Source organism: Diceros bicornis, chromosome 2 (genome assembly GCF_020826845.1).
Source record: "Diceros bicornis minor isolate mBicDic1 chromosome 2, mDicBic1.mat.cur, whole genome shotgun sequence".
Classification (NCBI taxonomy): domain Eukaryota; kingdom Metazoa; phylum Chordata; class Mammalia; order Perissodactyla; family Rhinocerotidae; genus Diceros; species Diceros bicornis.
This window is the reverse complement of record NC_080741.1, coordinates 89,736,203-89,749,858: the sequence shown is the minus strand read 5'-3', so window position 1 is coordinate 89,749,858 and position 13,656 is coordinate 89,736,203. Positions and strand designations below refer to the sequence as shown.

General features: G+C 55.0%; 1 protein-coding gene across 1 annotated transcript in view; it reads left to right on the top strand.

Annotated features, from left to right (window-relative positions):
* IQSEC1 (IQ motif and Sec7 domain ArfGEF 1) overlaps window positions 1-13,656 on the top strand; it is a 368,793-nt gene that overhangs the window by 323,480 nt on the left and 31,657 nt on the right. Inside the window, 2 exon segments of the mRNA XM_058566349.1 lie at window positions 1,185-1,479; window positions 6,776-8,022. Coding sequence (XP_058422332.1) covers window positions 1,185-1,479; window positions 6,776-8,022 — 1,542 coding nt within the window.

Genomic DNA, 13,656 nt, shown 5'->3' with positions numbered 1-13,656 from the left:
TTGAGGGGGATGTGTATGCATCCTTGGGACGAGGGACAGTGAGGTGGAGGGGAACACCCGGTCTTAGGAGTCCCGCCAGCTCGGGCGTTAATCCCGGCTCCCCTACTCACTACCTGTGCTACCTTGGGCTAGCCCTCTGCTGTCATCGGCTTCAGTTTCCTCACCTGGAAAAAGAGGGTTAATTCCTCCTTTGCAGACTGGTTTCAAGAGTTAGAGAAGATGTATACAACACTGTGTTCGTTTCCAAGCCTTCCACAGCAAGTGCCACAGGCTGGGCGGCTTAAACAACAGACATTTATTCCTCACAGTTCTGGAGGCTGGAAGTCTGAGATCGAGGTGCCGGCAGGGTTGGACCCTTCTGAGGCCTCTCTCCTTGGCGTGTAGATGGCCACCTTCTCCCTGTGTCCTCACGTGGTTGTCCCTCTGTTTGTGTCTGTGTCCTAATCTCCTCGTAAGGACACCAGTCATATTGGAATAGGGCCTGCCCTATAGGCCTCTTTTTAACTTAATTACCTCTTTAAATACCCTGTCTCCAAATGAAGTCACACTCTGAGGTACTGGGAGTGAGGGCTTCAATTTATGAATTTGGGAGGTGGAGCATTCAGCCCATAACAAACACCACAAGGCCTGATCCCCGAGTAGGTGTACAATAAAGCGTCACTTTTCTTGATTACTGTTTTTTTTAAAAAAGTACAAAACTCAGTGGTTTACTTAGTCCAGGCGGCAGAGTGAGGGAGAGCAGGTGACAGAACCCGTTTGGTCATTCGGTAGATAATTACTGAGTGCCTGCTCTGTGCGGGGCCCTGCTCTGGGCACTGGGGTCATCAGTGGACCAATGGGCCAAACCTCTGTCCTCACAGAGCTGACGCCCTCATGCAGGAAACAGACAATAAGCAAAATCAATCAGTAAAGTGTGTCGGCTGTTGGAAGAGAAAACGCAATCTCAGGGAGGTGAGGCTTAGGAAGGTTTAGAGAGAGGGTCTTCGGAGGGTCCCTCTGGCTGCGTTTGGGGATCAGTTGTAGGAGGGTGAGGGGGCAACAGGGAGACCAGGTGTTGTGGGGTCCCCCTGGAATTTGGTGAGGCTGCCTTTTGCCATTAACCTCTCCCACCTCCTGGCACCATGTCAGGCCCTGGGTTCTGGTTTCCTGCTCACAGGAGGCCTCTTGCCCTCTCTCCTCTGCAGCGTCGAGGGTGAGGCCTCCAGCAGCGAGACCGGCACGTCGCTGGACAGCCCGTCGGCCTACCACCAGGGCCCCTTAGCGCCCGGCTCCAGCCTGAGCCCAGACCACTACGAGCACACATCGGTGGGAGCTTATGGGCTGTACTCGGGGCCGCCGGGGCAGCAGCAGCGCACGCGGAGGCCCAAGCTGCAGCACTCAACCTCCATCCTGCGCAAGCAGGCCGAGGAGGAGGCCATCAAACGCTCACGGTCGCTCTCCGAGAGCTATGAGCTCTCCTCAGACCTGCAGGACAAGCAGGTAGGTGGGCCAGCCCCTTGGGCCGCACAGGGACAGGCAACAGGGCTGCTCTGCCTGCCGCGTGTCCTCCCGGGAATAATGCACTGGTGCCCAAGGGAGCAGGAGTCGCCCAGCTCTCGGATGTTGGCATCCTGAGCTCCTTGATGGATGTCGGTACGAATTAGGTGCACGCTCACCAAGAACATGGCCTTCACCTCAGCCCAGCTCCCTCTCCTGCTCCTCCCGGCACATGGAGGGATTCCGAGTGAAGGGAGTGGACTGTCCGCATTCTTCCTGTCAGGCCTTTGCCTCTACCCAGTTCACAGCACTCCTGGCTGGGATCACGTAACGCAGGTTACGTGGCCAGCCGCTGAGATTCTGAGGTCCCAGGAGAGGCCTGAACCTACAGTAGTCTGTGCGAGGAGCCCCTGGGGAGGAGGGAGGGAGGTCAGTTTACAGCATAAATAGCACACGCTCTGAGTAGGACACCGAGCCCGTCCACAGCCAGCACAGGCGCGGTTGCTTATTATAGCCCCTGCGGTTTACAATTCCGTGTTCTCGCGGGAAATTGCCTCATTGAAAGCTGTGCTTCCTCCCCCAGCGGCCTTGGCCCAGACCCACCTTGGGGCTGGTACCTGTGTGTAGAGCAGGGAGGGTGCACAGCCTGGCCAGGCTCCAGGAAGCACTGGAGGCCGGCTCTGGGGGTTGAGGGGAGAGAGGAGAGGCCTGTCCAGGCTGGGTGGTGGGTGGGGGCAGAGAGTTCTCCCTTTCAGCCCCTCAGAGTGCAGGCACATCGTAGGCACTTTAGTAAGAATTCTTGTGTGGAGCTCTCAGGGAAGGCTGCAGGCTTCAGAGGACCCCTAGGCTGCCAGGAAGCAGCTGTGCAGCATGCAGGGCCAGGCTTGTCTGTCCGGCTTTGCACAGCTCCTGGGCACTGAGCTTCGGACAGTCTCCTTGGGGTCCCAGGTGGCCACCTCTGCCCTGGCCTGGCCCCAGGACCCTTTCTAGCAGCCCCTCAGACACGAGGCTGCAGGAGTTGCCTTGCCCTCCCTACTGCCCACGTCTGCCCCTGGCCTTGCTGCCCTCTGCCTGCTCCCCAGTTTTCCTGTTTGTCTTTTGTGGAGCAGAGGTCTGGGGCTGCTGTGGCCCCCGACTTCTTTGGGGAGCAGTGCAGGTACTGCCCCAGGGGGAGGTCTTCCCCTGCACAGAGTCCCCTTCCAGCCCCCTCCTCTCTCTGCTGCCCTGCGACTTTGGACAGCCCTGCTCTCTCTTCATCCTTCTACCTGTGAGCTGGGACTGACGGGGGCTGGCAAGTGGCCAGAGCCTGATAGCAAATGGCCCCTTGTCGGGCTGTGGGAGCAAATAGCCCCTGCCCCCTGTGGCCCCATGGCCAGGCCCATGGAAGGGAGGACAGCTTCTGTTCCATTTATCAGTTACACCAGATCCAAAGTGGATCAGAAACAGTTGATAGTAAAAGACATCTGCACGAGGACCACTAAGATGGAAGGGAGAAAGGGTAAGACTTGAGAGAGGCCTGTGCAGATCATTGTATGCTTCGTACAGCCTTAATATGGCTGCAGCTGTTCATCCTCATTCCTGCCTTATACGTGCAACGCCCACCATGCGCCAGACACTGTTGGGTACTGGAGAGTCAGTGGTGACAACGTGAGGCCCCAGCTCTTGAGCTGGCGCTGTGGTCCAGGAGATGGACCATGGACAAGTTAATGATAAAGACACAGTTTAATTCCAGAAAGTGATACAAACTCTAGAGACTGTGAAATAGGGGAAGGAAATCGAGTGACTGTGGGAGATGACAGCATTGGATATGGGTGGTGGAGAAGACCTTTCTAAGGTAGTGTTAGAACAGGGTATTTGAAGAAGGGGCTTTCCTGGAAGAGGTAACAGCAGGTGCAGAGACCCTGAGGCAGAACAAGCTTGGGGGAAAGAATGGCAGAAAAGAGGTAGGAAAGAGATAAGAGAGAGGAGTTGATGTTGAGTGCCACTGAGCATTCAACTCTGCACCAAGCTTCCTGGCAATCAAGGCAAAAGTGGGCATGGGACAGGTTACATGAGAATTGCCAGGTGAAAGTAGGGTGCCCAGTTCCATGAGGAGTTAGAGTCTGGGTGACACACAGTCCCGTTTTAGTGAAAGGAGCCTGGTGGGAAGTCGTGCATTTTCCCTCTGGCCCCCGGGCCTCTGCACCTTCTGGTGGTTTCCTGTCAGTGAGAGCGGAACACCTGAGTCGTCCAGAAGTAGCAGTTCTGCTTTGTGGAGGGGTGTTCCCATCGGTTCCTCATCCCCGCTGTTGAGAAGTGTCCCTTTAAAGGGAGAATGAGGGGGCTGACTCCATGGCATAGCGGTTAAGTGTGTGCGCTCCGCTGCTGGTGGCCTGGGTTCGGATCCCGGGCATGCACGGACACACCGCTTGTTGGGCCATGCTGTGGCGGCATCCCACATAAAGTGGAGGAAGATGGGCATGAATGTTAGCTCAGGGCTGGTCTTCCTCAGCAAAAAAAAAAAAAAAAAAAAAAAGGATTGGCATGGATGTTAGCTCAGGGCTGATCTTCCTCACAAAAAAACAAAATAAACAAAAAATAAATAAATAAAAAATAAGGGGAGAATGAGGGGCCAACCCAGTGGCATAGCAGTTAAGTTTGCGCATTCCTGTTTCGGCGGCCCCGGGTTTGCCGGTTCGGGTCCTGAGCACAGACCTACTCACCACTCGTCAAGCCATGCTGAGGCGGTGTCCCACATAGAGCAACTAGAAGGACCTACAACTAGGATATACGACTATGTACTGGGGCTTTGGGGAGAAAAAAGAAAAAAAAGGAGGAAGACTGTCAACAGATGTTAGCTCAGGGCCAATCTTCCTCAAAAAAAAAGTTTTTTTAAGGGAGAGTGAGGGCTTAATGGGAGAGCCTTGGCTAGGGGTCAGCTCCTGTCACGTCACTTCTCTGAGCTTCTGTCCTCATAGAGCCCCTCAGCCACCTAGACGTCACTGTGAGCACAGCCCCTGGCACACAGCAGGTCGCACGTGCTGATTGGATTCCCTCCCCTGCACCCCAGTAAACTTGCAGACTGGGCCTTGAGTCAGTTCTGGCCCAGAAGGAGGAATGACCACAGTGAGTCTGGGGGATGAGTAAGACCAGGTAGGGGTCAGTGTGTGTCCCCTGGGGAAGGCCAGGTAGGAGGGACTGAGAGGGGCTTTGATGACAAGACACAGGGCCCATTTCGCCTTCCTGAAGTCCCTCTTCTTTCCCCTCCCTGCCCCCCAGATACGGGGAGACAGTCTCAGGCAAACAGGGTCACTGGTCAGCAGCGACCAGTCCACAGTCAGCAGGAGAGAAAAGGCTCTGGAGTGAGCCCTGGGCCTGAGCTGGTGGCCCTGGCATTGTGACCTCTCCCCTAAGGCTGACATGAGGGACCCAGGACCACAGGCCTGGGAGGGCAGAGGGAGAGGGTTTCCCGGAGCTCAGCTTTGGGCCCTTTATTGGCCCCATGGGCTTTTAGAGCTCAAAACCCAAAAAAACGGAAACTCTCTGCTTACAGATGTGGAAGTGAGGTCATCTCTTTGGATGGCGTTCAGCAACTTCAGGGCGAGAGAAAAAACAGACCCGCCCTGGCTGACTCTGGGCCTGGCAGGGCTTTGAAAAGTCATTTTGATCCACACACAGCCCCAGCCACTCCCCACTCCTCTCCTTCGAAGGGAGCCGCGCCGCTCCCTCTGCTGTGGGCCCCAGAGAGCTGGCGTCCCTGAGATGGGTGCCCTCGCAGAGGCAGGCACGCTCTTGCTTTCCAGAGCGGTAAACAGGCCACCAACAGGGAAGTGAGGACCAGGATCCACACTCGGGCCTGTGAGGCTCCAGCCTGTGCTGCCTGGCACTCGATGTGGCTCTGAGCAACCCTCTCTCCTGACTTGGGCCACAGCCCGGATTTGCTCAGTGTCGGTTTGGCTTTATTTCAGTTACATGTGTGCGTCTGACTGTTCTCCTTGACAGACTCTGCTTCTTGAGGGCGGGGACCTTTCTCTCTCTGCTGCTAGCTTTGGAGTGATGCCCAGCATGGCGTAGGCAGTTGGGCCTACATAAGTGGGGTGTGATGCTTTGCCTCCTGGTGCAAGTGTGCCTTACCCCCAAGGACCTGAGACCTCTCTTGGCCCCACATCAGGTGCCCACTCTGCCCGGCCCCCAGGAGCCCTGGCTTGGCTGAGAAGCCAGTTCTGTCTCTTGGATTTTCTTTGATTCCCACAGAGCGGGCTCCAGCTAACTGCAGGGGTATGTTTATTGTCACTCAGGAGCGAGACATGGGAGCAGCCCTCTGGGCTGTCCTTGATCACGGGGGGCTGGCGTTAGCTACAGGAGGCCCACGTGTCACACCAGAGAGACATGGGGCCCAAGGTGCCAGTAGGCTCACTCACTCCCTCCCACCTGCCTGCAGGCCTGCCCCCATCAACTCACGGAGAAGGGCCGTCTGGACCTATGGTGCCAGAGAGCTCGCTCCACAGTCTGGAGGCCTCCGGGTGTGTGTTGGGTCTACTCTCTGTGCCTCAGTTTCCCCATCTGTACAGGGAGGGGACTTTGGGACCCCCTCAACTGTAAACACCTTCCGAGAGTGCAGTTGAGGGGCCTCTAGCCCCAGCGTCCCTGCGTCCCTCTCACCGCATGCTCACTGTGGTCCCGTGAGGGTGTGAGTACTGTCCCCATTTTACAGATGAGGAAACCAAGGAGCTGCCTGGTTCTGAGGCTTGCTCAGAAGTCACACAGCTCACGAGGGCCAGGGCCAGGCCTCCCTGAGACTCAGTGACTCTCCCAGGTCCCGAGAGTCGGTGCCATAGAACGGAAACAAGGCTGGAAGCCTGCGGCCGCTGCTCAGCACCTGGGACCTTGCTGAGCTCTCTGGCGGGTCTCTTAACCTGCGCGTGCCTCGGGTTCCTCATCTCTGGAGGGGCTGCCTTCACTTCTTCCACCATCTCCAAAGTTTCATTGAACTGCATGCCACAACATGCGCCAGGGCCAAAGGCTCCTGTGGCCAAAGAAGTTTGGGAAACTACCACCTTTTAAAGGTTCCGAGAAGCCTGCAGGGAGCACACTTGCTTTAACTTTAACGTGGTATTTCTCCATCTTATTTGACCTTGGAACCCATAGTTTGCACAGCCTCACCAGCATGCCCCAGGGGTTGTTTTAACTAACTTTGGGACATGCTGAGGCTTCCCAGATCGTGCCACTGAGGGGCTGGGGAGCGGGAACGAACATTGGTCGGTGTCGCGCTGTGCCAGCACACGGGGCTGCCTTCACTCTCCTCTCCTTCCGACTCCAGGTGGAGATGCTAGAACGGAAGTATGGGGGACGCCTTGTGACCCGCCATGCGGCCCGCACCATCCAGACGGCCTTCCGCCAGTACCAGATGAACAAGAACTTCGAGCGCCTGCGCAGCTCCATGTCGGAGAACCGCATGTCGCGCCGGATCGTGCTGTCCAACATGAGGATGCAGTTCTCCTTTGAGGGGCCCGAGAAGGTGCACAGCTCCTACTTCGAGGGCAAGCAGGTCTCGGTGACAGATGATGGCTCTCAATTGGGGACCCTGGTGCCATCTGAGTGTGGTGATCCTGGCGAGCCGCCCACCCTCAAGTCTCCAGCCCCATCCAGCGACTTTGCGGATGCCATCACGGAGCTGGAGGACGCTTTCTCCCGGCAGGTGAAATCACTGGCTGAGTCCATCGACGACGCCCTCAACTGCCGCAGCCTGCATGCCGAGGAGGCACCGGCCCCCGACACGGGGCGGGCCCGGGACACTGAGCCCAAGGCTGCCCTGCATGGCGTGGATCACCACAAGCTGGATGAGATGACAGCCTCGTACAGCGACGTCACCCTGTACATCGACGAGGAGGAGCTGTCGCCGCCTCTGCCCCTCTCCCAGGCAGGGCACCAGCTATCCAGTGCCGAGTCGGACCTGCAGCTACGCGCTGGGGGTGCCGCCCAGGACTACTGGGCCCTGGCCCACAAGGATGACAAGGGGGACACAGACACGAGCTGCCGGAGCACACCGTCACTCGAGCAGCACGAGCAGCGGCTGCAGGTGGAACACCTCCCGCTGCTCACTATCGAGCCGCCCAGCGACAGCTCTGTGGACCTCAGTGACCGCTCGGACCGTGGCTCGCTCAAGAGGCAGAGTGCCTACGAGCGCAGTCTCGGGCAGCAGGGCAGCCCCAAGCACGGCTCCCACAGTGGGCCCCCCAAGGGCATCCCCCGGGAGGAGCCGGAATTGCGGCCCCGGCCCCCCAGGCCCCTTGACAGCCACCTGGCCATCAATGGCTCAGCCAACAGGCAGAGCAAGTCCGAGTCGGACTACTCAGATGGGGACAATGACAGCATCAACAGCACGTCCAACTCCAACGACACCATCAACTGCAGCTCGGAGTCGTCGTCCCGGGACAGCCTGCGGGAGCAGACGCTCAGCAAGCAGACCTACCACAAGGAGACCCGCAACAGCTGGGACTCTCCTGCCTTCAGCAACGACGTCATTCGCAAGAGGCACTATCGCATCGGCCTCAACCTCTTCAACAAGTGAGTGCCTGCCTCCAGCTGCTGGCCCTGCTGGACAGAGTAGGTTGGGCAGTGACACCCACAGGCCTCAGCTGGGGCCTTCCTGTCATGCCCCAGTGCCTTTGCACATGCTGGGAGGTTAAAAGTGAATGCGTGTAAGGGCAGGACACTGCACAAATGGTGCCTACAGCAGCGCCTGGCACAGCCAATGCTGTTGGTAAGCGGAGACTGGAACCCGATGAGCAGACGGCCTGACCCCCAGTCCCCAGGCCTGGCCCCTTCCCAAGGGCCCTGTCGTGGGTAGAGCAGATGCTCGTAGGCTCAGTAGTGACAGAATGAGGGGCTCGTCTGTGATAAAGCAACATGAGAGAAGGGTGTCAGCTGCCCAGGTTTGGGGCCCTGTCAGCACCTAGAACAGCAGCTGGCACAGTTGGTGCTCAGGGAACGTGTTGTGTGAAGGCTAGCTCGGTGTGTTGGGCCATGCTGCACTGGCTGTGAACGTCAGGCTAGGTGTTTGGATTTTCTTCCCTGGGTAATGAGGGGCACGAAGGTCTTTGAGCAAGGGCGTGACAGGTCCATGTCTGAGCGAGATCTCCCAGGGCAGCTGCAGGCTGGACTCAGGCACATGTCACAGGGAGGAGGACACAGATAAACCTAGTGCTAGCAGAAGCCTCAGCAAGGCCATTTGGGAGCTGTGTGAAGTGGGTCCGTTAAGGGGTTCTGGGAAGGTGCTGTGCGGACAGTCCTGAGAGCAGATCTAAGGAGGGAGACTAGTATTTAAAGCAGACTATTCTTAGTGTGGCCAGAAATAGCAAGCGGACGGGGAGGAGGGCTGAGTACTCCCTTGGAGGGGACGGTGGCAGGCTCTGGTTATTATACCTCAGATTTCTCATCATTTCCATTCGTGGGGCTTCCGGGATTTGGAGTCACCAGACGCTGGCCTTATGCTGACTCCTCTGGGGTTGAGGACGTGGAGGGGATGAGGCCAGCCTGCCTGGTGGTTACTGACACGCATCTGCTATACTTCCCTGCTCCGTCTTCTCCTAGACTGGGGGAGACTGGGGGGCATTTTTGAGCCATCCCTGGTGCTATCTGGGGGATTCTGAGAGGCCTGTCTCAGAAGGTGGGTGTTGGGAACAGCACGTTCATGTAGGGGCAACCAGGGGGCTGTGGGTCATTGGTCCTCAATCAGCTAAGAACTAAGAGTCTTGGTCCCCACGTCGGCCAAGGGTGCTCTCTCCTGAGATTCCCATCTGCCTGGAGCCTGCTGCATGTCAGGACCAGTCCCACTGCCACGCAAGCTGTGGCCAGAACAGTGCATTGGACAGGGAGGGCCACGTGCTACTGAGCCCATCCTGAGCTCTGTCCCAAAAGTCTGCCGCCGCCTGCTTCTGGGCAGCCAGCTCCCGGGTCACCTTAGACCCAGGCCCGTGCCCTGCTGGGGGAGGCCGGGGGTAACGTGGGGACGCCCCCAGTGCCTAGGCTTATCTCGTCCCTGGCAGACGTTGCATCTTGATGGAGTCCCAGCTGAGTGGACAAGTGGGGGCCAGAACAGTCTCCCTTAACCAACCAGCCTTCATCTCTATAGATTCTTTCTAGCTCTGTTAGTTTTAATTACATGTGTAGCACATTCTCTGTAGGAAATGAAAGCCTTCCACTTAGGATAACATCTCCTTGACGCCTGTTGTTCTGGAGTCTCTCCTCCCAGACTTTTTTTCTGTGCATGTGTCTGTGCTCTTAACTCGGGACAGCTGTGGTTCAGAACCCTGCTCCGGGGTCAGGCAGCCCGGGTTCAAATCCTGTCCCTTATGCCTGCTCTCTATATGTCCTTGGGCGGTGCAGCCTCCTGCAGCAAGGGCCTCATCTGTGCAGTGGGGCTGAGGTCCATGGTGTCTGCCTGGCAGGGGTGAGTTGGAAACGAGTGCGTGTGTAAAGTGCTTGGAGCAGTGCCCGGCGCTCGGTGAGCCCTGTCCAGTGTCAGCTGTGGTTTCTGCGGCCCTCGCTGACATTGTCTGGGCTGGGGGTCGGGGACGTTGTCTTACTGTGATATGGCCATGCAATTTTCTGTGGATCTTCCTTGTCAGAGCACGTGGACCACCTCGTTTCTTCTTGCTGCTGCGTAGCGGGCCACGTGTGGCTATCCATATTATCTGTCTGGCCAGTGGCTTCCACCTTTTCATGATTACCAACAATGGGACAGTGAGCATGGATCTGTTCCCTACACACGCTCCCAAGAGAGTCTCTAGGGAAGACAGCTAGAGGTGGGGCTGTCGGGGCTTAGGTCGGCATGCTTTGATTGAAATAGGAACTGCCAGTGTAGTCTTTTTTTTTTTTCTTATAAGGAAGATCAGCCCTGAGCTAACATCCATGCCAATCCTCCTCTTTTTGCTGAGGAAGACTGGCCCTGAGCTAACATCTGTGCCCATCTTCCTCCACTTTATATGGGACGCCGCCACAGCATGGCTTGACAAGTGGTGCCTCGGTGCGCAACCGGGATCCGGACCCGGGGCCACTGCAGCAGAGCGCGTGCACTTAACCGCTAAGCCACCGGGCCGGCCCCCCAGTGTACTCTTTAGAAGAGGGCTCTCCCCATTTCCTCTCTCCACAGCTGAATCTGAGTTCCTGTTTCCCCACACTGAGCACTCGGTGTTACCTCCCCCACCCTCTCAAAGGGTGGAAATATTGCCTGTTGGTTGTTTTGATTGGCCTTTTCCTGCTTGCTTCTAAGATGGAGCATCTCTATGTGTGTCTTTGGGCCATTTCTGTTTTCTCTTCCATAAAAGGCCTGTTCATTTTCTTTGCCCACTTTTCTATTAGGTTATTTGTCGTTTTGATTTACTGGTTGTTCTTTGTATATTGTGGATACCAATCCTTTGTAATTACAAATATTTTCTTCCTGTCCATCACTTGTCTTTTTCTTTTTGTTGACTTTTTCTTTTGAGGTATAATTCACATACCATAAAATTCATCCTTATAAAGTGTACAACTCAGTGATTTTTAATTATATATATTTTAACTTTGTTTATGCTTTCTCATCTACCAGAAGTTTTTAATTTTTTTGCATTTGTTTAATTGAGATATACTAATTGACATATAACATTATATTAGTTTAAGGTGTACAACATAAAGATTCGATATTTGTATATATTGGGAAATGATCACCACAATAAGTCTACTTAACATTAATCACCACACATAAGTTACAAATTTTTTTCTTGTGATGAGAACTGTTAAGATTTACTCTCTTAGCAACTTTCAAATATATGATACAGTATAGTATTACTAACTATAGTCACCATGCTATACAAGTTTTTAATTTTAGTTAAATCATTAGTGTTTTCTTTTTTTATTACTTTAGTTTTTCATATTATACTTTAAAAGGATCTGCCCCAAGTCATAAATATAGTTTTAAAATATTTTCTCCAGTACTTTTATGGTTTTGTTTTATACCCTTTAGGACTTTAACCTGGAATTTGTTTTGGAGAATGGTACAAGGTGAGTGAGGGGTCTAGCTTTTATTATTCTATATAAATTAGCCAGTTGTCTCCAAACAGTTTATCGAATAGTCTGTCCTTTCTCCATTCACTTGAGATTCCACCTAACTCCTGCATGAACTCAGCAAGTGTTTATTGAAACCTGCTGTATCCCAGGCCCTGTTTTAGGGGCCTGGGACATTTCAGTGAAAGAATAAAGATCCTGTGAAGCCCCCTGCTAAGGGTTAGAAGATCTGTTTGCTTATTCCTCTGCCAACATCAGACTTTTAGTTGTATATGGTTTTTTATGAGAGCAAAACCTCTCTTTCGTTCTTTTAAAAATTGTCTTGGCTGTTCTTGGTAAGTATTTTTCCATATGAATTTTAGAATCCGCTCATTAAGACCCATGAAAAACCCTGGACTTTTCATTGGAGTTGCCTTCAGCTCAGAGATTAATTTTGGGGCACTCGTACCTTTACAGCATGAGGTCCAACCACGATTTGTGGCTATTTAAATTGAGATTAAAGTTAACTAAAATCGGTCCCTTTCCTCAGGTGCACTAACCACAGTGCGCTGCTCACCAGCCACGTGTGGTGAGTGGCTACTGTCCCTGGCAGTGCAGATCTAGAACGATTCCGTTGCCACAGAATGCGCCAGGGGACAGTGCTGATCTGGAGCACTGAGAGGACGGATGCAGCGAGCTGGCTTCATGTGGCATGTGGGAGAGAGGGTGTGGGCAGCCTCCCTGGCAATAGCAGCCATTGGATTCCATGTGAAACACGCCCTTCTGCCCATCAAGGGGCTCCAGGGCCTGCGTGTGTTACAGAGCACCTTCCCCCCAGCTCAGCCTTCTCGCCGCTGGGCCTCGGTTTACCCCCTCAGGGGGTGTTGGGAGGATTGAAGGAGAAACTGCTTTTCCAAAACCATGTCATTTAAACAAGCAAACACCTTTCTTACTCAGATTCTGAGCTCTTTGGTTCGTGAAGCCCTTCCACAGACGGATGACCATTGCCAAGTCTCCCCTGGAGCTGCAGCGGGGCCCAGGGAAGGCTGGTGGTTCAACTCTAAGTAGATGGAGCCCCAGGCCCCTCTGCAGAGGCCTGCAAGTGTCGGGCAGCAATGTGGCTGGTTTTTCACGGGCAGGCACTGGAGCTGCCAGCCGAGGATGACCAAGGGCCAGAGATTCTGGTGGACACTGAGCAGCCCTGCTGTCCAAGGCCAAGCTCCCTCCCCAGAAGGTCCCTCCACACCATCTCCCACCTCTCCACCACCTACCTCTGGTCCCTGTGGGTCTCTCGTCCCCTCCATACCACCATCTCCCTCTCTCCCCAGCCTCCAACCCTCGCTCAGACCCCTGACTGCCTCTCCTGCCCACCCAGCCTTCCAGACAGCTCTTAGTTCCCCGACTCCCAGCAGTGAGCTTTCCCAACACAGACCTCCCCCTGCCAAGGGGTGTGGAGGGTCCAAATGATGTCTCCAAAGTGAGCAAGGGAGCCAGCGAGGGGGGAGGACAAACAAAACCTGAGAAAGTGATGCAGATTGGAGAGGAGGGGGTATCCCCAGGGCCGCAAGAGGAGGTGGCCGCCATCTGCCTGACATCCAGATGTTCCTCCAAGCATCTGCCCTTCAGTGACTCCAGGGCGCACATCTGGCTCACAGCCTTGAGAGGAGAGTGGGGTCCAGGAGCCAGAGGCAGGGGGGTTTCAGCCCCAACTCTGGCACACATCAACTGCAACTTGGCAACTCCCTGTACCCTCTGAGCCTCCCCAGTTGCACCTGGACACCAGGTGCAAGATCCCTGTCCCCCCAGGCCTGGTAAGGATTAGAGATGGTGGAGCCACGAACCTCGCCCAGAGCCCACCATTGATGAAGTGCTTGGTGGCAGCTGCCATGGTCAGTGGCAGCTTCTGTTCCCAGAGCCAGTGCCAAGGGGAGGGGCCTTCAGGAAGACCCCACAGGCAGATTGGTGAACAGAGAGTCATAAATAATGAGCATGGCTAACACTTACATGTGCAGAACCTGTCATGCTTTAAGTCGTGTTCTCCTGTGGGATAGGGACTGTTATTCACCCCACTTTACAGATGGGTGAACTGAGGTCACACAGCTGATAGGTAGCCAGGCTGGAATTCATATCCCTGCCACCCGACTCCTGAACACATCTTCTTAAAATCCAGTGTAGGAA